General features: G+C 46.6%; 5 protein-coding genes across 9 annotated transcripts in view; 2 read left to right on the forward strand and 3 right to left on the reverse strand.

The window, feature by feature from the left end:
- LOC125952595 (ER membrane protein complex subunit 1) overlaps positions 1 to 2799 on the forward strand; it is a 4015-nt gene extending 1216 nt beyond the window's left edge. Inside the window, exons 2-6 of one of the 2 annotated variants that reach the window (XM_049682155.1) lie at positions 1 to 232; positions 359 to 376; positions 759 to 1586; positions 1665 to 1817; positions 1895 to 2799. The exon at positions 1 to 232 is cut by the window's left edge and continues 883 nt beyond it. In XM_049682155.1, the coding sequence (XP_049538112.1) occupies positions 1 to 232; positions 359 to 376; positions 759 to 1586; positions 1665 to 1817; positions 1895 to 2460 (1797 nt within the window). In that variant the 3' untranslated portion in view covers positions 2461 to 2799. The remainder of the gene's footprint in view (positions 233 to 358; positions 377 to 758; positions 1587 to 1664; positions 1818 to 1894) is intronic. The other variant, XM_049682156.1, reaches the window with a different exon arrangement.
- A 32-nt stretch (positions 2800 to 2831) lies between these two features.
- LOC125952607 (uncharacterized) lies at positions 2832 to 4161 on the reverse strand. Its single transcript, XM_049682183.1, has 3 exons — positions 4046 to 4161; positions 3104 to 3968; positions 2832 to 3018 (listed from the first exon to the last, which is right to left on the reverse strand). Exons 1-3 carry the CDS (start codon positions 4151 to 4153, stop codon positions 2942 to 2944), a joined length of 1050 nt encoding a protein of 349 aa, XP_049538140.1. The 5' UTR covers positions 4154 to 4161; the 3' UTR covers positions 2832 to 2941.
- A 415-nt stretch (positions 4162 to 4576) lies between these two features.
- LOC125952594 (kelch-like ECH-associated protein 1B) lies at positions 4577 to 13873 on the forward strand. Of its 2 annotated transcripts, none has more exons than XM_049682153.1 (4): positions 4577 to 4982; positions 9954 to 10661; positions 10735 to 11417; positions 11916 to 13873. In XM_049682153.1, exons 2-4 carry the CDS (start codon positions 9999 to 10001, stop codon positions 13426 to 13428), a joined length of 2859 nt encoding a protein of 952 aa, XP_049538110.1. In that variant the 5' UTR covers positions 4577 to 4982; positions 9954 to 9998; the 3' UTR covers positions 13429 to 13873. The 2 variants fall into 2 exon arrangements, with proteins under 2 accessions (XP_049538110.1, XP_049538111.1); XM_049682154.1 differs by lacking the exon at positions 4577 to 4982 and adding an exon at positions 8288 to 8729.
- A 184-nt stretch (positions 13874 to 14057) lies between these two features.
- LOC125952615 (28S ribosomal protein S11, mitochondrial) lies at positions 14058 to 15542 on the reverse strand. Of its 2 annotated transcripts, none has more exons than XM_049682206.1 (4): positions 15183 to 15542; positions 14672 to 15115; positions 14317 to 14614; positions 14058 to 14226 (listed from the first exon to the last, which is right to left on the reverse strand). In XM_049682206.1, the coding sequence occupies exons 2-4, from the start codon at positions 14866 to 14868 to the stop codon at positions 14119 to 14121; spliced, it is 603 nt and encodes a 200-aa protein (XP_049538163.1). In that variant the 5' UTR covers positions 14869 to 15115; positions 15183 to 15542; the 3' UTR covers positions 14058 to 14118. The 2 variants fall into 2 exon arrangements, with proteins under 2 accessions (XP_049538163.1, XP_049538162.1); XM_049682205.1 differs by having other exon boundaries at positions 14672 to 15118.
- A 327-nt stretch (positions 15543 to 15869) lies between these two features.
- Positions 15870 to 22500, reverse strand: part of LOC125952588 (ubiquitin carboxyl-terminal hydrolase puf) — a 17862-nt gene continuing 11231 nt past the window's right edge. For both annotated transcript variants that reach the window (XM_049682144.1, XM_049682143.1), the window contains exons 10-17: positions 22336 to 22500; positions 20704 to 21561; positions 20449 to 20639; positions 19393 to 20368; positions 19114 to 19328; positions 18917 to 19040; positions 18198 to 18405; positions 15870 to 18120 (exon numbers count right to left, since the gene is read on the reverse strand). The exon at positions 22336 to 22500 is cut by the window's right edge and continues 106 nt beyond it. In XM_049682144.1, coding sequence (XP_049538101.1) covers positions 17147 to 18120; positions 18198 to 18405; positions 18917 to 19040; positions 19114 to 19328; positions 19393 to 20368; positions 20449 to 20639; positions 20704 to 21561; positions 22336 to 22500 — 3711 coding nt within the window. In that variant the 3' untranslated portion in view covers positions 15870 to 17146. The remainder of the gene's footprint in view (positions 18121 to 18197; positions 18406 to 18916; positions 19041 to 19113; positions 19329 to 19392; positions 20369 to 20448; positions 20640 to 20703; positions 21562 to 22335) is intronic.

A 22500-nucleotide genomic window follows, 5' to 3' on the forward strand; every position in this document is an offset into this window, starting at 1 on the left:
GATCCGGAGCTAATTAGTGTACGTTGCAAGCAGTCGGGCAGTGGCAGCGGGGCTGGGCTTGTCTGCCGGATGCTGCTATCGGCAGAAGATGGAGCGATTCTGCTGATTCAGCAAGGAAAAATCAAATGGGTTCGAGAGGAGGCACTGGCCGAAGTTGCTACGGCCGATTTCCTGGATCTAACCCTGTCGGACGCAGAAGGAGCTATAGAGGAGGAATTGAACAATAAGAATGGTAAGATTCCCGCTCTTCCTTTGTACGCGCTATACACTATTGATCTGACTAATGGTCTCTAACTGAATTTTTCCTCACTTTTGCACTTCTGGCATAATCTGGTGGCATTGTGGTAAAAACCATTAGAAGAGAATGGTTTAGAATGTGAGTTCTGTCTATTTTGCTGTGATCCGCGAGTAGTTTGGATTTCTAGAAGGCTTCAGTTGATTTGGTTTTTTCGCTTTCTCATAAGCTGCTTTTTTCCTATATTTTTTTTAATTAAAATTGTTGAGAGCTTTCAGTTGCTTTGATTTATTTTTCAATTTCAGTTTTGAGTGTGTAAAGCGGGCTAAACAAGCGCAATATTATTGATCAATATTCCGGGTTACTTTGATATAATCAGTATACTTTTAGGAACTGGAAAACATTTTGCAGAGCGAAGTATCCTGGAATATTGCGCGTGTGTGGCTCGCTTAGCTTAACGAAATCTTAGTAAGCTATAAAGCTGAAAAGCTAATGCTCTCCTACTTTCTATAACCATCACTAGGGGACGTGTACGGTGCTTTTCAACGTCGTATCTCGTCGCAGGCGCTCCATTTGAAGAACCTTTTTCTGCACATACTTGGAGTTGGACCGGCTCCATCGAAAGCGCAGCGTGCTGGACTGGTGCGGGATGATTTCGGTCTGCACAAGATGCTGGTCGTCGTTACGAACAGTGGCAAAGTGTTTGGTATCGACAATGTATCGGGCAAGCATCACTGGACCCGCTACCTACCGTCTTTTGTTGGCTTCGCAAATGGCGTCCCAATGAAGTTGCTCGTACAACGCACCTCGCGTTTCTATCCGCTTCCAGCACAGTGTGTTATCGTTGGCCGTGATCGGACTACGCTGAACGGATTGCTATACATCTTCAACCCAATCACGGGGCAACCAGTACAGGGCGGCGGTGTGATGGAGCTACCATATAGTGTTTCGCAAATCTCGTTACTACACAAAACCGGGCCTGACTTCCTCAAGGCACTGCTCCTCCTGGACGATAAGAATGTGGCGCACGTGGTACCGGAAACGCTGGAAGTATATGCGGACAACTATTATATGTTCAACGCTAATCACCTGACAAGCCAGATGAACGGTTTCCATGTGCAGTACAATCCATCATCAACGAAAAGCTCGAAGCTCACGACCACACCCTCGTGGCAAATCGATCTGAGCGGTGGTAGTAAGCGGCAACAGATCATAGCATGCGAGGGTAAAAACCCCATCGAGCACGTCCACTCACAGGGACGGGTCATGGCCGATCGTTCAGTTCTATATAAGTACATCAACCCAAACCTAGTCGCTGTCGCCACTCACGGTGCCGACAACATACACAAATGTGAGAGCACATGGTCCCTCGATACACGAGTTATACGGATCAACCTAATGGGTCAATTTGCTTGCAATCTTTCCACAGATATCATGAATGTACATTTGGTAGACGTTGTCTCTGGTTCCATCGTATTCTCAATGTCGCATAAGCGCGTTCGACCACCCCTGCATATGGTGCACTCGGAGAATTGGCTAGTCTACTCCTACTTCAACGACAAAGCACGACGTACCGAGATTAGTGAGTAGCTAGTGCACATCGGTCGATTCCCGTGGTGTACGTAATGCTAAGATATATTGCATCACTCTTTTCCGCAGCGTCTATTGAGTTGTATGAAGGTAAAACACAGACCAACGGAACCGTCTGGAGCTCGCTGGATGCCCCACCGCTACCAATGGTTGAACGACAATCCTACATTCTCCCGGTGGCTGTATCGGCACTGAAGGAAACAATCACCGAGAAGGGTATCACCAGTAAGCACATTTTGATTGGGCTATCGACGGGTGCCGTTGCCGAAATGTCCTGGGCGTTGCTAGATCCCCGTCGTCCCGTTACCTCGCCGGAAAAAGCACGCGAAGAAGGCATCATGCCATACATGCCCGAATTACCAATGCCGCACGAAATCCTGGTAAACTACAATCAGACGGTAGCGAACCTGCGCGGTATCCATACGGCACCGTCCGGGCTCGAAAGTACCTGCCTGGTGCTGGTGCACGGTCTCGATCTGTTCGTAACCCGTGTATCCCCTTCGAAAACGTTCGATCTGCTGAAGGAAGACTTTGACTACTTCCTCATCACGATCGTGTTGACCGCGCTCACCACAACGTCCTTCGTCGTCAAGCAGCTAGCATCAAAGAAGATCGTCAAACAGGCGTGGAAATAATAACATGGCGAAGTAGCAGCCATCGGCGTCAAAGAGAGAACGACCAAAAAGACATTTAAATGCATTTTCTGTTATCAATTTCGTTTCCATACATTCACTCACGTTCACGGTAGTCACATTGACGGTCACGGTTTTTTTTCTCTCTATATCGCAATTCTTAAGTGGAAGTAAGAACGTTATGGGTTGAGTTTGAATTTTACCACCCGAAAAAGGAAGACATGCATTGCGAATAGTTGCTTCTTCCAGCGGAACTAGCATTTACCTTTAGTATGTGTCCTCTGTAATTCAAGGTTTTGCTAGGTTAAATAAAGGCTTACACCATCGATGGGAAGAGAGAAACCTTTGCCGTAAAAAATGACTTATACTTGAGAATCGGTAACAAACACACAAGGAAGATATTTATTATATAGAAACGCTCCATGCAACCAAACTAAACTTAAGAAACAGAATTAACAGTACCGATATTACGTTGCAGGTTTAACTATCCGCCAGGAACGCGTGGCAATCGTCCTCCTTGAATACTAACATCCCTGAAATTTGCAGGGCTAGGGTTCTCAGCTGCAGGAAAGAGGTAATATAGAAACAAATATTTCGCGTCAGCTATTTTTCGACAACATATTCGGCATGTACCACAGCGACTTACCAACAGGGTGTCGTCGTCTAGCAGGCACTGCTAATCTTGGCTGTTGCAAGCCGCTTGGTCCAGGTTGCGGCGAATCTGCGAGTACAGTCGGCCTAACATTCCGTGCAGTAGTGATGGGCATTCTGATGATCGTGCCATCGTCTGAACTGCTTACGCTACTCGAACGGGCAGCAATATTTGTCACACTCCCAGCTGAATGCAGCAAATGCATGGAATCCGGATGAAGTGATTGCGAGCTGATGTTCAACGATTCCGAATCGAGTTCGTTGGGGCGAGGAATCGATTGTGAACTAAAAGCGTCGGAATCCAAATCGTTTTCCGGATTGTTGGTGGCATTGGATCCTAGACTACTCACTGAAACATTGTGCGTATGTGGCTGGGATACCGGGTGCCGCATTACGAACGAATCTTCAGGAAAATTCATCCCTCGGGACCTGTTAGAGGTGCGCTCGTGCAGCGGAGTGCGATCGACCATGAGATCAAAATTATCGTGTAAATCTAAGGAGCGCTCATTTAAATAAAACGTTGTTATCTCGACGCACTTCTGAGAAAGAACTTGAAACCACTCCTCTTTGCTGGCGTATTTACGAAACCTCACCCGATGAACGGGTGGGAACGCCTGAAATAGTTTTTGAAGTTTTACAGCCTTCGGCAACGGCTTCCGTAGCAGTTTCTTGAAGCGCACGTTAATCCTCGCCTCTCTGGGAATGACGATTACATCCATGACGCCCAACGAGTGGAACACGTCGAGATCCGACGCATCGAAGCCCAGCAACAGTTCATGGAACTCTTCGTCCCTCAAAATGCTGTCAGGCATCAGATCGGCTTTCGGCAGGCATTTCAGGCATAACACGATTTTCGTGGACTGTGAGCACGCGAATGAACATTAAAAAGCTTTGTTGCAAGCGGCGAAAACGATCGAAAAACATGGCGTTTACTTACATGGCACATAGTTCTAATTATTTTGCGAGCGTTCTCGCTCTCCAGGACGTTCTCGTAGGCGAGGAACGGCGATCTGCTCTTACACACGGAACAACACGGAAAACTCATTATTTGACGATAAAATCCACGTAAAATCAGAGAGTATTTTTAAAACTTTACCAGCCGCTGCAACCGAACGCGGGAAATCAACGGCCACTTTGACGTTTTCACTCGTTAAGCGCACGCTACACGACGCGGGAAGACAAACGGTTGATCTGCGGAAGGCGGTGGAAAATTCTTCTAAAATTATAACCAAAAGTCTGCTGTAGTTTGCATACGTTTTCATCGCATCCTTGTATCAAATCCCATACAAAATTATCGGAACGCATGCGTTTGCGTGAAAGCCGAAGCCACAGCCTTACGCACGCATCCAGTTTGCCGGAGCCTTTAGTTTGGAGCAACGTCGACTACGAAAAGACCCCCCGTTTGTGTCATCCGTCATCGTGGAAGAAAGAGGGTCCGTGAGAGGAGGGGGCACTTGGTCGTGGTTTTCTTGGTAGCTGGATGTTGTAAATAAGCGATCTGCGTCCCGCCGTAATTAATCCGCGAGTTTTATCCCCTGCCCGGGGTGCGGTTGATGGAAATACAGCCAGCTGGTGCTGTGTGTGTAGTTCTCGTGGGGGTTGGGGTGGAGCGCCAAAGTTCCACTTTAGCACGAGCAGCAGTGTTTTTGGTGAAATGCTAGCAGGCGACCGTAGGAAAAGCAAGAAGTGTGATGGTGGATTCCCGTAGAACCGACCAACAACCGAATCGATCGCAGAATAACTGGCGGTGATTGTGCACTTTAAATAATTGACCGCAGCACGCGTGGTACAACCACGAGATCGGAATAGTCGTCGTTTCGCCTTTTCACAACGCACAGCAAAACGATTTATCCCGACGGGCGGAAGGTGTTTCCGTAAGTACATCCAGGAGAAGGCAGACAACGGTGCTAGTGTGTAGAGGAGGGGATGGTGGGGAGCGTTGTACACCCCACCAGATCGTCATTCAAAACAACTGCCTCGCAGCTTTGACACCTTTCTGGGGTGGCCCAGCCACCCAGTCGGGAGACGGTTATGTAAATGCAGAGCGAAGAAGTCTAATTCCATTCCCCTATCCTATCCGGCCCCGATCGTCTGGCGCAACCTCGAATCTCGGGAAGTTTACGCACTGGGCCATGAATCAGCACGATTAGAGGCCTGTCCGTGTGGTTGTGTGGCGGGCGCGTGTGATTCTCGTTTCGATCATTATCATTCTTGCGCGCACCTATTCGACGGACAAGTATCGTGCGTGCCGCGTTCGCTTGTATTCATTTCGCGATCCACCCCACACACGTGCGCGACAGAGAGACAGACAGAGCAGCAGCAGCCACAGCCGCGGCGAGGTTTCGCAATCACATGGCGAAGCTGCGATGGTGCACGTCACAGTTGGCGATGGCAACGGCCGCCGTTCCGTTACAAAGTTGGCAATGTTTCCATTTTCTGCTCAACGGTCCAAGAGCCCTTTCTTTCAGGTGGGCCTCTGAGGACCTTTATAGAACCTATTTTATCTTATCATTCATCGCTGCGATAAACAGAAAAAAGCAGATTAGATTGAAGACGTTGACTATCGTTGCTGCACCGACTTTCTTCAATTTCGCCCCCGAGAGACAACTAATAAGTGCGTACGATCGTTGGGCAACATGTTCAGCTAGCTCACATTCTTCTCCGTCCGGAAGGATCCTGAGAGGAAGGAGTGAGAGCGTTCGATAAATCCACCTACGGCCCAATGACGTAGAATGCGCGGCCGATTTGGTGGTTTGCGCGAGTGTGTAAACATGGGCCGCGCTCCGCCACCTTCGCCGTCGCCGTCGCCGTCGCGTGCGCACCATATGCGATCGATCAGCATGATTCGGCAAAACTGGCCGCAAACAGCGTCGCCTTCTTCTCGGCTCCATGGCAGCCGTGTCCAAGTCAACTAAACCTCTGTGCTGCAGCAAGCTGGGGCGTTCGAGCGAAATGTTGAAATGTGCGGGTCTGGAGATTCGGGAGCGGTGCACGTATTTATAACTGCGTAGACCAGCCCGAACGTGTGTTAAACTAATGCCCAGATGACGATGACGAGCCCCCTACAATTTGTTGTAGCAGCTGATAGCATATTTTTTGGGTGAAATATACGATTCCGTGCAGTAAACACAGGATCGGTTGTTACTGACGAACAAGCGTTTGAAGTAGAAAAGTAAAAATACGATAAGATAATTTTCTCAGCAAATGATGTCTGTTGCAGTTTGATCATTCTAAAATGGTTTCTCTAGACTGTGTTATTTGTTCGTCGATAGTAAAACACTCAAAATGAATGTCAAGATTGATCAAACAGCATGGTTGAGTGAGTTGTCTTCTGGGACGGTATTCCCCGGGAGCAATCTGAGAGCTGTTCATGCTTTTGTATCCTTTTTGATGTTCTGAAAGCAAAACAGTCTACTACGGAAGTGTAGCAGTAGGAGAATTGCAAACACGATGGCAAATCGTTTAGCGCTTGCGAGAGCCAATGGCTAGCCTCTCCTGCTGCAGCGCGCTGCCCTTAAATCTATTTTTAGGCCAGCATGATTATCGGAAGATTATTACGCCATACCAGCTTTAGCGTCTCCGATCGTGAGCCGATGATGTCCCGTTGCAGTGAACACGAAGCAAATGATGAGAAAGCAGCAGAGATGCTAAATAAGAATATTATTTAGATGAAAGATTAAACAAACAAAAAATCAGCGAGTTGCAACAATGCACTTTTAAACAGTTAACGATGTATCTCAACCGTCCCTCCATAGCGCTAGTTGCAAGCATGATTCTCTCGCTCAAGAGAAGAGGAAGCACGATTCACCGTGACTTGCATCAATTGAGAGGATAAGGCCAATGAAGAACACGTTTACGCAAACATAAACATACGCGTACAAAATTACCTGTCTGCTTCGCATGTACTAAAAATGTCGTTAAACCGCAGCAGCTGTTTAAAGCACTTCGCGGTGAATCCGATGATAGGGCAGTATGAAATTCACTATTCTCTACATGTCTCAGTCAATTGTTTAGTTGTCCAGTATGAACCTGAACAAATATAACAGTAGCATCGCCAGTGCTGATAATTTTAGATCATAAATATTGCTGAAGCATTTCCATTGTTGGAAACGTCTTACAACGATCTTAAATGTGGTTAATAAATGGGCATAATTTGCTCAACAGATATATTTTGATCAATGTAAATCATCCTTAAGTACATCAAAATAGTGGTGCTCTACCCACTTGCTCCGGTTAAAATAGTTTAATGCTCCCGTGATCAAACAATTATTTACTTGCCATGGCCATGTTCTTTATCGTCGATATGTCGTTGATTACATTCAATTGCAGCGCGGATGTAGGGCGGAAAAAGAACACATCGGTACACCACATTGAAACCCTGAGTTCGAAATCCAAATCTAACGATGATACTAACTTTTTTTATCACATCTTTGTGGATGGTGTGGCCGGTTAGAGATAAGAAAGTCGATTTTGTACCACACACGCGCGTCAAGTGCTTGAAGCCCCCTGTTAACATTCGTTAGTTGAGGAGACAAATTAGTACAGCACCTACGCGGGAATCAAGTCGCCTGCGCTTACACCCAAGCGTACTCCCTTCAGTATCATTTCTTTTTACATATAGAAATAAAGCTACTTATCAAAATGTGCGGCGAACGGTGGCCAGTTGCAACTGACGTTATGCCTTTGGTAAATGTTCAATTCGTGTACATGCGACCGGTGAGTGGCGCTTATTTCGGTAATAGTAGCTAAATATTCGGAGTTGTTTATTCATGAGAAAGAATAGTTTAAAGTGAAAGTGTTTCGATTCCTTACGATATTCTTTAGCAGAGATGACAACCGTTCGGGGAAAGATAGTCATTTGTGCGAACACGTGGTTTTCGATTGACAGTAAAGTATTTTGTTTGCTACTAAACTACATACTGTAACACAACGCACTAATTAGTGAATGGTGAGAATGTGGTGGTGTATGGCCTGTTGAATAGGACGGTAATGGTGGTATAACTGTTTTGCAAACTGCGACAAGGTTGCTTTGATAAGGCAGTCTACGCGGGTAACGAATAAAGCAACAAGTCGTGTACGTGCTGAAAGAGTGCGGTGGTGGTCAGGCTATGGCCGTGATGTTGCCTGCGATCGATCTAACGATGCATCGATTGAGATTAGAGAATCCGGAGCCAATGAACGCCGCTACCACCTCGAATCTTGTCTTGTGTCGCAGTGGCCATCGTCGGGTTCAGTTAAAGATATGACAGGCATATGGATTCGCACGTTTGTCACGATTCCTGAACTGAAGGACGCCTAACGTGTAGGAGTTGTATCTGATAATGGTTTGGCGAACTTTCCTTGAACAGCAACAGTTCAACTCAAATCTGGGGATCGATGTCTCGTTTAACATAACCATTTAGAATGTGGGGCATATAAAAAAGTTTAACCAGAAGAATTTGCATTGTTGTGCAGCACTAAAAATATGTTTTTTTTTAATACATTTTAACAGGGAAATCCCTTGCCTTGCATGATTCATAACGGACCGATGATTCGGCTTTAAAGAATTCTAGGAAATGACGAAGATCATTCCACGTCCCGTATGATTTCGGGTAGTCATTGGAAGTAAGGTAGAGATAACAGTACGTATTATTTAGGAACTTGAATTTGGAGCAGTGAAGAGGCACGTACGTACGTAGTTAACAATGTCGCACCAACGTAGATGCGTCAGGAGGTGAGCTTTAGGCCATTGAGAATCCACGATGTCTCACGGGGACTGACTCATGGGAACTCTGAATAAAGTTTATTATGAGAGCAGTTGGTGCTTATGCTCTGACGATGACTATAGCGACATCGTCCACCTTCGTTGTGTTTGTGCCATTCGGAAACATATCTTTCCTTGATAAAATGCAAACAGAAGCGAATGTTTCTCATATCGGTACTTCAATGTTGCATTGTAAACCGATCGTATTTAAACGGAACTGCGGTTTAGCGAATACAAAAGAATGCTATCTACGTCACGGGACATCGTACAATGACAACGCACGATTGAGGATCCTACCAGCTACACGGCTCCATCTACTTTGTGCAAATTTCGGTACCGGGGTTTACCCTTAAAATTGCTTAAGCCGCTCATCTGATAAGCGCAGTCAAGCTAGAACCCTTTCTTTTTTAATTGAGTGCTGTTATCGCTGTCGCTATCTCATGGGAAATTATAGGTGAAGATGTAACATTTCGTTTGGGGTTCTCTTTGCTGTTCAAGCATTTAAGACAAATGGATACTACTTATTATCTTCCTATCTCTACTTGATTTACAAAGAATAATTAGCCAACATTTAATTGTTGGTACACTTTTTTTCGTAAATGTAGTATCCCTTTTCGTTTTCACTCGAGCTAACCTCAGCTCTGTATTTGAGATTTATGTTGGGCTCTGATTAGTTTTATTATTTTATTCAATTTTCTTTTTGATTCTATTATCCAAGATATGGTAGCGAAAAAGACCACGGGGGATTTTTTTGTATGTATTTTATTTTATATTTAAAGATTGCTATAGCTGCTGTTCAAAAGCAGTTTCATAATATCCATGGTGATTGCGATTTGCTCTTGGGCAATGATCGAAAAAAAGCGTTATTCATTAAAAATATCACACCCAATCTTACTATAGATGGAATTAACGCGATGCTTCGAATCCGCAGGAAACGTCAGAGTGTTTAGAGGCAAAAGCTAGTAACAGTGCAACGCATCGCATATTATCTATTGTAATTCAAGAAATCTTAGCAAAAGTCGTTTAAATATTTTGAACCAACTGAGCATGCGAGAATTTACTAACTATGCACATTATTTTTCCTTCTGTTTCAATCCAACAGCTCGCTGATTGGCCACCTAGTCGGATCGACGACACCACTAGCATCATGGAGGCGGCCGCCTCTGGGTATGCTGATTGTTTCGGCAACGGAGGCAGCGGGCCCGGTTTGATGGACGTTCACAGCCTCTCGGCAGGACCAGCGGGGGCCATCCCTCTGGGCAATGCCGGCGGTGTCACGAGTGGCACCGATGCCGGAAGTAACAACGGCAGCACGGCCCCGAAGGAGGATCTCGGCGATATGACGTTCTTCATGCCAAACTTCTCACGCGAAGTTCTCAAGATGATGTTCATGATGCGCTCCCATCACATGCTGACGGATGTGGCGCTTGAGGTCGAACAGGAAACGTTCAATGCGCACAAGGTCGTTCTTTCGGCCGCTAGTCCGTATTTCAAGGCCATGTTTACCGGCGGTCTGAAGGAGTGCGAGATGGCACGGGTAAAGTTGCAAGGCGTCTGCCCGACGGCCATGGCGCGTATTCTGTTCTTCATGTATACCGGGCATATCCGTGTGACGGAGTTGACCGTTTGCCAGCTGTTACCGGCGGCCACGATGTTCCAGGTGCCAAGCGTAATCGACGCGTGCTGTGAGTTCCTCGAGCGTCAACTCGATCCGACTAACGCGATCGGTATCGCCAACTTTGCGGAGCAGCATGGCTGCGAAAAGTTGCGCCAAAAGGCGAATCAGTTCATTGAGCGCAACTTTACACAAGTGAGTAGTGGGAAACGGCTTTGTAATGAAATTGCTGCAACGTAACATTGACACTGTGTTTTTGTGTTTACAGATATGTCGCGAGGAAGAGTTTCTGCAATTATCTGTGATTCAACTGATATGTCTTATTCGCAAGGACGAACTAAATGTTCAGGGCGAACGGGACGTGTACGATGCGGTACTGAAGTGGGTCAAGTACGACGAGGATAATCGTTATCCACGAATGGAACACATTCTGTCAGCAGTCCGGTGCCAGCTGCTCACTCCCAGCTTCCTCAAGGAGCAGATGAAGAATTGTGAGGTGTTGCGGAAGGCTCCAGGGTGCCGGGAGTATCTAGCCAAAATCTTCCAAGACCTAACGCTACACAAACGGCCCGCCGTCCGAGAGCGCAAACCGAACACAACACGGATGATCTTCGTTGCCGGAGGCTACTACAAACATTCCCTCGACATGCTGGAAGGCTACAATGTGGATGACAAGGTGTGGCTAACGCTACCGAAGCTGACGGTGCCACGGTCGGGCTTGGGTGCTGCTTTTCTCAAGGGTACGTTCTACGCCGTTGGTGGACGCAATAACTCGCCGGGCTCGTCTTACGATTCCGACTGGGTCGATCGCTACAATCCAGTGACGGAAACGTGGCGACCCTGTTCTCCCATGTCCGTACCACGCAACCGGGTCGGTGTGGTGGTGATGGACGAGCTGCTGTATGCCGTCGGCGGATCATCGGGTTCGGAATACCACAACACGGTTGAGTAGTAAGTATTATCCATAATCCGAAGCATTAACATTAGGATTGAGAACAGAACGTTGTACTGTCCCACTATGACTAGAAAATTTTAATAGGTAGAACATGATTTCTACGTAGTTTTGTACGATGAAGCGTACTTACGATGTTTAGATTTTGGAGACTAAAAAACAACAAAAAGTTTGAAGTAGTCGAGAATTTTTCCTATCTGATAGCAACGTTTAGTATCAACAACAGATTCGCGCTAGGATAATGTCAAGGAGGACAAAGCTGTCCTTTGTCCGAATATATATCATATCTAGTAAACACAAACGCTTACATCCAAATACTGGAATATAAGGATATTTGGATCCGAATGTTAGTATGGTCCGATGTTTGGATCGAACTGTTATGACAAGAGTGATGAGAATTGGAAAGATAAATTGGAGAACAAAAAGCTTCGATCATGATTTGATCGTCATGGCGCGCGATGGTGTTAATAATCTCTGCCCTCCTTGATTGTTTTCAGTTACGACCCTGAAACGGATCGCTGGACGCTAGTACAACCGATGCAATCGAAACGCCTCGGTGTCGGAGTAGCTGTCGTCAATCGACTGCTGTACGCCATCGGAGGCTTCGATGGTAAGACGCGCCTTGCCACGGTGGAGTGCTATCACCCGGAGAACAACGCCTGGACGTTGGTACCACCGATGCGCTATGGTCGCAGTGGTGCCGGTGTGGCAGCATTGCATCAGTACATCTACGTGGTCGGTGGTTTCGATGGCACGCGGCAGCTGGCGACGGTTGAGCGGTATGATACGGAGCAGCAGTGCTGGGAAATGGTGGCCCCAGTGCGTATTGCCCGCAGTGCTCTCTCGCTGACCGTACTCGATGGTCGGCTATACGCCATCGGTGGCTACGATGGACAGGACTTTCTTACCATTGTCGAGGTGTACGATCCGGTACGCGACGTTTGGGATGAAGGCACACCGCTTACGTCGGGACGCAGTGGTCACGCATCGGCCGTCATCTACACACCATCCTGCATATCCAGCTATATGGAGGGTTTGAATTTGTGCGAAGAAAAGCGCAATGATCCCTCCTCCGGTGGGGCTGCTTCTGGCGGTGCTCCGCCATCTGGTTCTTCATCAGCGGCTTCCAGGGGGAACGATGGTGGCCGGTCGGCCTCATCGAATCACGCCGGTTCGAGTGGTAGTAGCGGAGGAAGTACGAACAGAGACGGTGGTGGCACTGTTGGCCGGGCGGGAGGGACAAGTGACGCAAACGTAATCGAGGAGGAAGATCGACAACAATATGCCATGGATACCGATTCTAGTCAAGAGGAATGTGATAAAGAAGGCGACGAGAAGGGTGTGGCGTCATCGCAACATCGGACCGTACCAATCGAAGGAGCACCGCCACCCGAGGTGCCGATATCGTTGTCCACACGCCAACATTCTCCTCCATCGCCAGTACTACCAACATCAGCACCATCACCACAAGTTCCTTCTAGCTTGGGCCGCCTCAATCGATCACTCAGTTTACTCAATGGCGGCGGCGGTGAGCCGGTTATTGTGCGACAGTGTGGCTTAGCTCGTCGAGTACTCTCCTGTCGGAGGTCGAAGCGTTGCAGCGAAAAGGATCGTTCCAAGCCACCGAAGACCCAACACAAGCGGAGTTCGTCTTCGGGCACTTGTAATAAGACTACCGTTTCCGTTACTGGCACTCTCGGTATCGGTACTGGCAGCAGTTGCAAGAGCAAAAGGAAAGCCTCCTTGAACGGCGGATCACCAACCGATGATGATGATCATTGTCCGTTGGTTCGATTAAAGAAGCGCTTGACCTGCTTCATGTCAGCGATCGTCTCGCCTAGCTCAACCAACAACACCGCCACTCCAACCACACCCCCACCCTTGGCTATCGATCCGATGGCAGTGGATGCCGGGGGAGCTTCCCGATCGCAGCAACGAGATGAGCGGTACCATGGCAGTGATAATGCAAGCACCACAGGAGTATCTCTATCGTTGAGTTCCAAATTATGACATTCGTCACTACACTGTCGCACAGTAGCAGCGCCTCAATGATGAGGGAGAGCTGTTTCCCTAACCCAGTCGATCTATCGAATCTATGCAGTAGCGCAGGTGCAATGGACATGTGTATGCGTTTGTGTGTGTGTGTGTGTGTGTGTGGCGACACTTCATTCCACCGATCGAAGCAGTCCAAGAAGAGTGGATCGAATCTTAAAAAGAAAAGCAACCAAGGCACAAAGTAGTAGGCTATCGGTAAGCGGCTTTTCAGTCGTTCTTCCATTCGGTGGATTTGATCCTATCCCAATGCTGATGCCATTGTGAAGTTCGTTCTACTAAAAACCGTTGGTGCGCGTGACGTTCAGTCCGTCTATCGGTGTGTCTTATACTGTGTATAAGACCGGTGGTGGGCTCCACGTCTCCCGAACCAATCTCGGTTGGCTCTCCAATCACGGCTACACGGCTGAATGTGTGGTGTCTGAATTGCGACGAACAATCAACGGCGAGAGTCCGACCACAATCCGTTGAACAATGAGAAAAGTGCTTGTTAGAGGTTTTATTATGGTATGACTATAATGTTTTAATAAAATAATTCAAAATGGCGACATTTCATTTCAGTTCACGACTATCGATTTATTGCTGGGCCATTGTGGCGGACACTCTCCGAGGATGATAGGGACCCGTTTAAGTACCCCCTGCTATAGCTTACAGTTTTCTTTGCTTTCTCGGCCGTGGCGGATTCCACGAGACGGGTGTCGTGTCGGTAATCGAAATAATGTTCAATCCGGCCATCTCGAGCCCCTTGATCGCCGACTGAAAATGGACATGTATATAATTTGAAAGATTGAAAGGGGGACTATTCACCCAGTCTCAAGAACCATGTGCTTAAGCGTATGGATTTACCATTCGTCCCGGACCAAGGCCGCGAACGGTGACACGGACCGTTTTGTAGCCGCGCTCGATCGCCTTACTGCTGATGCTGATGGCTGTCGCTTGGGCAGCGATGTTGGTGCCTTTTCGTGTGTTCTTAAATCCTTCGATCCCGCACGAGCGGATAAACTGTGGTACTCCTTTCGCATCCGTAATGCTGATTATCGTATTGTTTGGTGAAACACGGATGTGGCAGATTGGGATTTCATTAAATGGCACACCATTGAACAGCGCACTCGGGGTCGTGGCGTCGGGGAATATGTTTACTTTCCTGTCGAAGAGAAACCCATAATTGCAGAAAGGTCAAATCCAAACCATGGCATCTTACTTGTCGATCATGGAATCAATATCGATGGATCGTTCACCGACCGTTCCCTCGTCTTTGCTGGGAAGCGATGCAAGCATCGCCTTTCTGTCCTCCACTTTGCACAACGCATCGGACCGGTGGAAGGCGCGGGCAGCGTTGTTCGCCAGGAAGGCGCTGCGGCGCGATGCCAATAAGTAGAATTGTTGTAAAAAGGTCATGCTATGCTAGAGTAGGGACGTGCACTTCGAGAATTTATCCCTGTACGGTTAATAATTCCAGCTTCCTAGGCCGTTGCAAGCTACTATGAGGATATAGCCTTTCTATCTTAAAGACCGGCTCTATTATTTCTCTGCACGAATGTTCCAGATGTGGGTTAGATCAACTAGGTGCAATCTGTTCGTTTCCTTTGGTAGCTATTAATGTTATCCACAATCTTGATTGCAGGCGATCTTGTCGTGATGATGACTGCTGGAAGGAGAATTCGATCGTTAATGCAACAGATCCTTGCATAATCACGAACCTTGGAACTTACAGGAGCGGTTTCGGATGGTTTCCTTCCGAGACTCCCGGATCTCGGCCGCAGATTTCTGTGATCTTGAGGGTTGATTGCTTTCCGTAGTTCGTAAAAAGATCCTTCTCAGGAAAAGGAAAGGGAAAAGGTAGAATCCTTTTTTATCGGTTCAGCCTCGTCTTTCCTCGATCTGGTTGCAGTCTTCCACAGTTTTCCACTTTCCCGGCCTATTTTCTCAACGGGAACCACTGCGGGAGTTGCAAATGATATTAATTTGCTCTTATCACTTTTATCTTTATCATGAAATTCAAGAACAAAGTTTAAAAAAGGTTAAAATATTCCCTCTCTACAGCGAGCTCGAGCTAATAACCTTAAAGCCAAAACAACGGCACAAGGTTGTAGCCCGGCTTTTGCTTCAAATTTTGATTTTTGTTGAAAATTTTGCTTTATTTTGGACAAAATGCTGTTTTTTTATCGAACATTACTGTAAGATTTGTCTCGTTTACATCACTGCGGTTTTAGGAGTCGAAAGTTCGAATTATTCGAAAAGAAAGAATTATTTTCACCACTCACCATCGGTTTTGCGCGCGCAACAAGGAACACGAGAAACGTGGAAGATTGAAGAGTTTCTGAAAATTCCTACACATTTAGCAAGCCTCCGTTTCAAAGTGAGCATTAAATGTAGAAAAACGACGTGGACGGTCATCGTTTCAGTGTAGGGTCATTTATTTTATAATTCAAAATAAGTTCCGCATAGGCATACTCAGAACAATAAGGAAATTTTTAGACTAGCTAGTGTAATAAATATGATATATCTCTGCATTCCCTTTTATACTTCTTTCTCGCTTTTTCTTCTGCTGGTTTTGCCTTGTGCGATTGCAATATTATCGCAACACTATAGCGCTCCGAAATCCAACCAAGCAAACAGGAGAAAAAGAACGTGCCCTTAATGATGGCGAAAGAGGCGGCCAGATTTAAAAAAAGGAAAATGAACGCAATATGAAATGATAATTCTAAACGTCCCGACCGATGTCGCACCATATCAGCAGCATAATCATAACGCACCATAATTGTAGAGAAAACTAATTTTACGTTGAAATTAAAAAAAAAAGAAAGAACGAATGCTCAGCTTCCACCATCGTTCGATGTTTGTTCATGAGTTTGTCCTTCTAACAAGCCTTTCTTCTTACATGTCTAGTCTCAACATTAATCGCGTTTCACAATCAACGGGTGACAATCATTTCCTCCTCCTGGTCGGAGCTTGCATCGGCTGCACATCGAGCCACTATGCATAACCGAAGAAATGATGCATAATGGGAATTAAACATTCGTCACCATTTGATTTTACTTCTGCCGCTGCTGCATTAATGTAATTTGCTCACTGCTTTCTTAGTTAAGTGCCGGTGTGTCAGCCGAAACATTTCATGTATCGCGCTGTATACGCACAGCTTGCCTACAGTAGCCTGCCTGTGTTGGTTACGCTTAATTCAGCATTCGTATTCGTATCACTTCGGGACGACTGGTTCACATAATAGGCCATAGATGTTCATTTCTTCCATCAGGTTGCGGACTTAAGAGAGTGTACAATGAAAAGGGAACGGTACGTACACTGGCATTCCCCCATTTCCTAGCCTTCCCCGAGATCAGAAACACAAAAAACAGATCCATGGTGTTTAGCCAGCAGCATGGAGAACAAAATATGGGAACAGAAAAATGAATGAAACATATTACCACAGTACAAATGGAAACGACAGCGAATGCTAAGTAACAACGCGAAATGCGGAAATTCGTAGCTAACAATTTAGATCGAAAATGAGAAGTTAGAAGTAATCGCCATGTTCAATTGAGCAGAATTAATTAACCAAATCCAGGGGCATTCTGCTGCTGCCTTGGATACGACAGCTATTTTACATAATCGATTCAGCGATACTCAGAATCCTTGCTCTCTTTCTCTCCCTCCCTTCTTCTTTTCACGAATACGGCGTCTATTTGCCATCTAGCGTGGGCGACGGTTCAGTGATGATTGGCTGTTTGGCGTGTAACGCAAACATGCCGCGGCATGGCTCGAGAGTATCCGCTGCCGATCCGGTGTCGATGGCATCCGCATTCTCACTTCCACCAATAGTCGGTTGAAGAACGTCTACTGGCAACAATTTCTTCATCTTGCGAGGACTTGGCATCTCTCCATTGTCATCGTCACCGGAATCAGTAACAGCGACACGTTGTTGTTCGTCTTTTGGTGTGATTTCTTTGATGGACGACGAAACGAACCCCTTGCTGTCAGCTGGTAAAGTCGGGCTTTTACCTGGAGTAGGCCCCGTTGAGTTGCTTTTCTCTTCAGAACAAGAGGACCCATCCTTGGCATTCTTGGCATTGAGGTTGTCAGTCGTCACCTTCTTCGTACCACCGTCATCTTCTTCTTCATCGTCTAAGCACTCGAAAATCAACTCAATGTGACTCTCGATGTCCTTGACTAAGTTCCGCAGATAATGCTTCTGTTGTTTCTGCAGTTGATCCGCTAAAGCGGCCGAAGGGACGGATGGGACCGGAGGGCCAATTATGTCCTTGGAAGCACCTTGTTGAGGCTGCTGAACTGCTGTTCTGCCTTCAGGTGTGTTTGATTCATCGCCTTGCGATGGCACCGTATCGACGGCCATCTCGTACGTTTTACTTTTCTCCAGTTCTTCTGTCCCCTTTCCAGAGTCACTTGTACCAGCTTCTGCAACTTCCTCAGCACCAGAAGTATTGGAGACGGTGGCGGCACTAGCCTGTTTGCTTTGCAAAGTTATTTCAACGGATGGCGAAATTGATTCCTTTCCCCCAGCCTTCGCGCCGTCTGCCTGCATATTGCACGCTGTCTCCGATGACGTCTCGGTTGATTCGGTGCCATCTGATCGTACCACTGGGTGAATCGTGATGTGTGGTACGGTTACTTTCCGTTTCTTCGGTGGTGTTTCCTCTGCAAATACCATTACAATATCAATTTGTTACTCACTTCAGCATCCGACTTGAGTGCCGTGTACGCGTAATGCTCACCGTCGCTGTAGATTTCGTCCTTAAACTTGGTCAGTACGGCGTGCAGGGAATGTTGCAATGGTTCCTTCATACTTCGCGGGATTCCCGTACGCTGTCCGATAATGCGTATTGCCTGCAGATCGCCACAGATATCCTCTAGATTACCCTTGTCTGGCAGCAGCTGGCAAATGGATTCTAGTAGTCGAGGCACAACCAGGCGCGATTTTATCTGATAGAAAATGGCAAACAAACCAAACAGAACCAGTTGTTTGAAACGTTGCTAAATTGCCCACAAACACAAACTGGTCCAAATGAAATTTCATCGCTTCAGAGATAAGAATGGGCCTAATTTAATGGAAGAAGTTCCCTATGGGTGGTGTTTTATTACTAATTAATAGAGGATTAATAAACATACGGCTTGCCCGTTTTTAAAAAAAGAGATCAATAGAAGAATATCTTTTTCAACCGAAACCTTCAGTAGTTTTCATAAGTTTACCAGGCATCGGTGAACGAATGGTGTTAAAAAATCGGTTATGTGACATGAATTAATTTAACTAGATATTGACATGAATAAGTGTGACGTGTATAGGAATAAATGCATTCCTGTTGATTAGATGTTGACTGGTTGTTTCCAACGTCGACACCAAATTGTTACAATTTCAACAGCGTTTATTGCAGCTGAACATGTTTACATGTTATAGTGACTATAAATGCTGACAATAAAATATGGCAATACTTACCTTTGGATAGTAGATTTCGATAAAATTCGCTATGATTGGATCGTTTAACGATAACCTTTCATCGCGCAGCACGTTATCGATATAGTCGATGAGCAACGGATTCTTGATAAGCATTTCCGAGTACCTAGACAGGGCAAAACATAAAAAAATGGCAATAGAACTATCAACATGCTACTTAATGTGCGATGTTGGCTTACCTGTGTGTAGTTTTATTGTTGTAGATGCCGACCCAAAACTTAGGAAAAATGTTGAAATGCAGCACGACTGCCTCGATACCAGTCAGTAACGATAAATGAACCAACTGTTCATTGAAGTAATTCGCCGTCACTGCCACCCGAAACATGATATCAAGGAATTCATGGTACGGTCGATAGAACAGCTCCAGTGCGAGATCGAAATCCTTATCCAAACCCTAACAAATATAATGCAACTGTAATATCACGTGCGCCGTAATGCTTCGTTGATATCGACTGTACCTTTTCGCAGATTTGGGATTGCGGAATGTTCATCTGTACCATCGGTCTCGGTGGACGCGGAGTGTTTTTCGAGACGGGGGGCCACGTTGCCTTCATGCCGCGCCGTGGAAAGTATGAGCCCAGTGGGCCAATGGATGCAGCCGCGTGGGCAACTGCAGCAGCCGCTGCTGCAGCTGCCGCCGCCGCCACCGACGCCGAAGAATTGCTACCAGCCTGCTGGTGCACGAGATGGTGCACGTGCGGAGCATGACAATTGGTCAGTAGCGGAGCCAATACGGTCGTGATGATGTCCGGTGGGGCACATTTTACCAGCTCCTTGAGCACTTCCAACGCGAGGTTGCGCATCTCTGGTGGATTAAAAGTGTTAAGCAGCGTTGCCAGACGACGAATCGCTTCCGGCAGTCCCTTCATCAATGCAGGCGGTGGACGCTTCTTCTGCTCGCGGCAGCTGACCCGTAATGTGCTCACAAGAAGGATCACCTCGTTCAGCAGCTCCTGCAAATCTCCATACACATGGCACGCGGTCGCTTCGTGGTACATCGAGTGGAGCGTATGAAGGGCATCGAAGCAAAGCGTAATACCGCCGTTCAGCACGACATACAGCCGATCTTCATCGTTCTCAACTAGCATTCGCAGCGCCGCAATGAGAGTTCCCCACGATACGCGGGCATCCAATCCATTGAGGTACGCGGTTAGCGTTGTACGGCGGAAGATCGTAACATCGCGCTGTTCGGCTTCAGTTGCATCCGGTTGTCGTTGCGCAAATAGGTTCATCAGACGAAACAGCTCATCGACCGCCAACGGATATTGCGTCGGATGTGGCGTTATGTTCTTGAAAGCCCACTGCAAATTCTGGTGGGCAGCTAGCTGACGGGTCAATAACCGGCTTTGCTGGCAACACATTCGCAGTAAACCATAGTATACCGGCAGCATTGCCCGATTGTACGTCACTATCTCCGTATCATCATGATCAGCGCTGTTAGTAAAAAAAATGGTATGACAGTTTAATTATGAATCGATTCGGAAACAAAATCAGATACTAAATGTCAGTCTTACAGAATGTAGTTAAATGCAATGTTCCTCGTAATATCGGGACAGTTTGCCACAAGATTGGCATTTTCCGGACAGTCCAACGTGGCTTGGTACCAGAAAGCCAACAGGGCTTGCTTGTTGTGATGCGCAGGTACCGCAGGTTCCGAAAGTCGCGGATGAAACAGCTCCCATAGTGCTCGTAAATGTGGTCCAACCTAATCGAAACGTAGCAGACAAATTAGCTGTGCTAAAAGCATTGTCACTCACACATTCACTTACCATCAGTTTCTCGGTTTTTGAAACCAAGCAGTAGGTTAGCAGATTAAAATAGGCTGTTAGCTTAGTCGTACCATGCACGCTGATGTCGGTGTAGTTGCGTGCAGCGCGCAACAATAATAGCAGCAGGTTAAGAATGGTGTGCAGGATGATCTGCGCCTCACACGAGATTTCCCGGTGCTGAAACACGTGAATCGACAGCTTATGGTGCGACGCGGTACGGAAACTGTTGCGGAAGTTTTGCGAAGGCACTAGTGAGACCAGAAGAAAAGCAGCCGCATTCCGTACCCTGGCATTGCTATGCGCCAGCAGGAACGTTTCGACCCAGCTTTCGGCCGACTGCAGTATCCATGTGTGGGCAATTTTGTTACGGGGCGCCTGTACTGCGAGCCAATCGAGTGCCGACTGAGGACAGTATTCGGCCGCATCCCAAACACGCTGCAGCACAAGCTGCGAAAAGCACGGTAACCCGGATGGACCACTCGAGGATTCTGTTAGCAGTGTGAGCAATTTGAAGAACGGACCGCATAGCTCGGTGTGCTTGGTTACAGCGTTGAACAGCATAGTGATGATCTGACTGGCCAATCGCTCATCACAGCGGCAGAGTGCGTGAATCAGATGACGCGTTTGCTGTGGATTAATGTTATCTTTTATTTGTTGGTAGAGAAACGGGAACCCTTTGCCGCCGGCAATAGCGTTGTAATCGCGCGTAGAGAGGTGCAAACGGAGATCAGGACCTCTAGAGCGTTCGACGAGCGATGCGACGAGAGCTATCATTTTATCTAACGAAGCCGGTCGCGATTTATCCACAGTAAGGGTTTCGTCCGATGAATTTTCTTCGTTATCCGAGTTGGCATCAATCTATAATGGTAATAGCGTTGGCAGAGCAATGATTACTCATCTTATTGTACATTTAATTTTAATTACATTTTGAAAATTCTTTCATTCACTGATTATAATAAACATAAATGCCGGATAAAATTACACATGTCCCAAGGAAAAACATCCGAGAGCTGAAGAAAAACAGAGGGTAATAAGGGCGAAAAGAGTGTTTTATCAAGCGATAGCGGCATGCCGAAGTATATTGACGCTGTCGCAGCAAAGCTGATAATCTGATCAATAATCCACTAGAGGTCTTGTCCAGAAAATCTCAGCACTTTGATCGATTATAAACCGACCAGCTCCATTTGTGAACATTCCCTTGCTCTGACCATTAAAGCTTGGAGCAAATACTTCTGTAGAGTTTAAACCTTCTGTTCTGTTCTGCTTAAAAATAACAAAGGCAAAAGAAGCCGAAAGAATAGAGATCGACCTGATCTCGATATTGCCCGATATGAAGAAGAATTAACGAACCACGATCCGATCCATTGAATGATTGTATTAAGGTGTGCTTGTATTCCAAATGTCCAGTTCCCTTCCCAAATCCATGGAATTTGCCAAGCAATCGACCACCGTCCGATAGGAGCGATCGGTGACGAGCCAACTCCCTTTTTGCTACATTTTCTTGGTGAAATATTGAAGTAATAACTTCTTCTCGTCCTGACATTATCTTTCGTTTCAACAATTTCTACTACTTTCTACATTTCTACTAAAGAACGGTTTATATTAATTATTTAGAAGCTTCGTTTTACTTACACATTCCTGGCCCTTGTGTCCGAGATAGAAATCGGCAACACTGCGTATGACGTTAATGCGCAACAGGAAGACAGCTTCTTCTTCGCCCATACGTGAAAACTCGTACAGCAAACCAAAAAACTCCGATAGATTCCGTGAGTGAGCTTTTGCACCATGTTCCATGAG

The sequence above is a fragment of the Anopheles darlingi genome, chromosome 2 (assembly GCF_943734745.1).
Source record: "Anopheles darlingi chromosome 2, idAnoDarlMG_H_01, whole genome shotgun sequence".
Classification (NCBI taxonomy): Eukaryota; Metazoa; Arthropoda; class Insecta; order Diptera; family Culicidae; genus Anopheles; species Anopheles darlingi.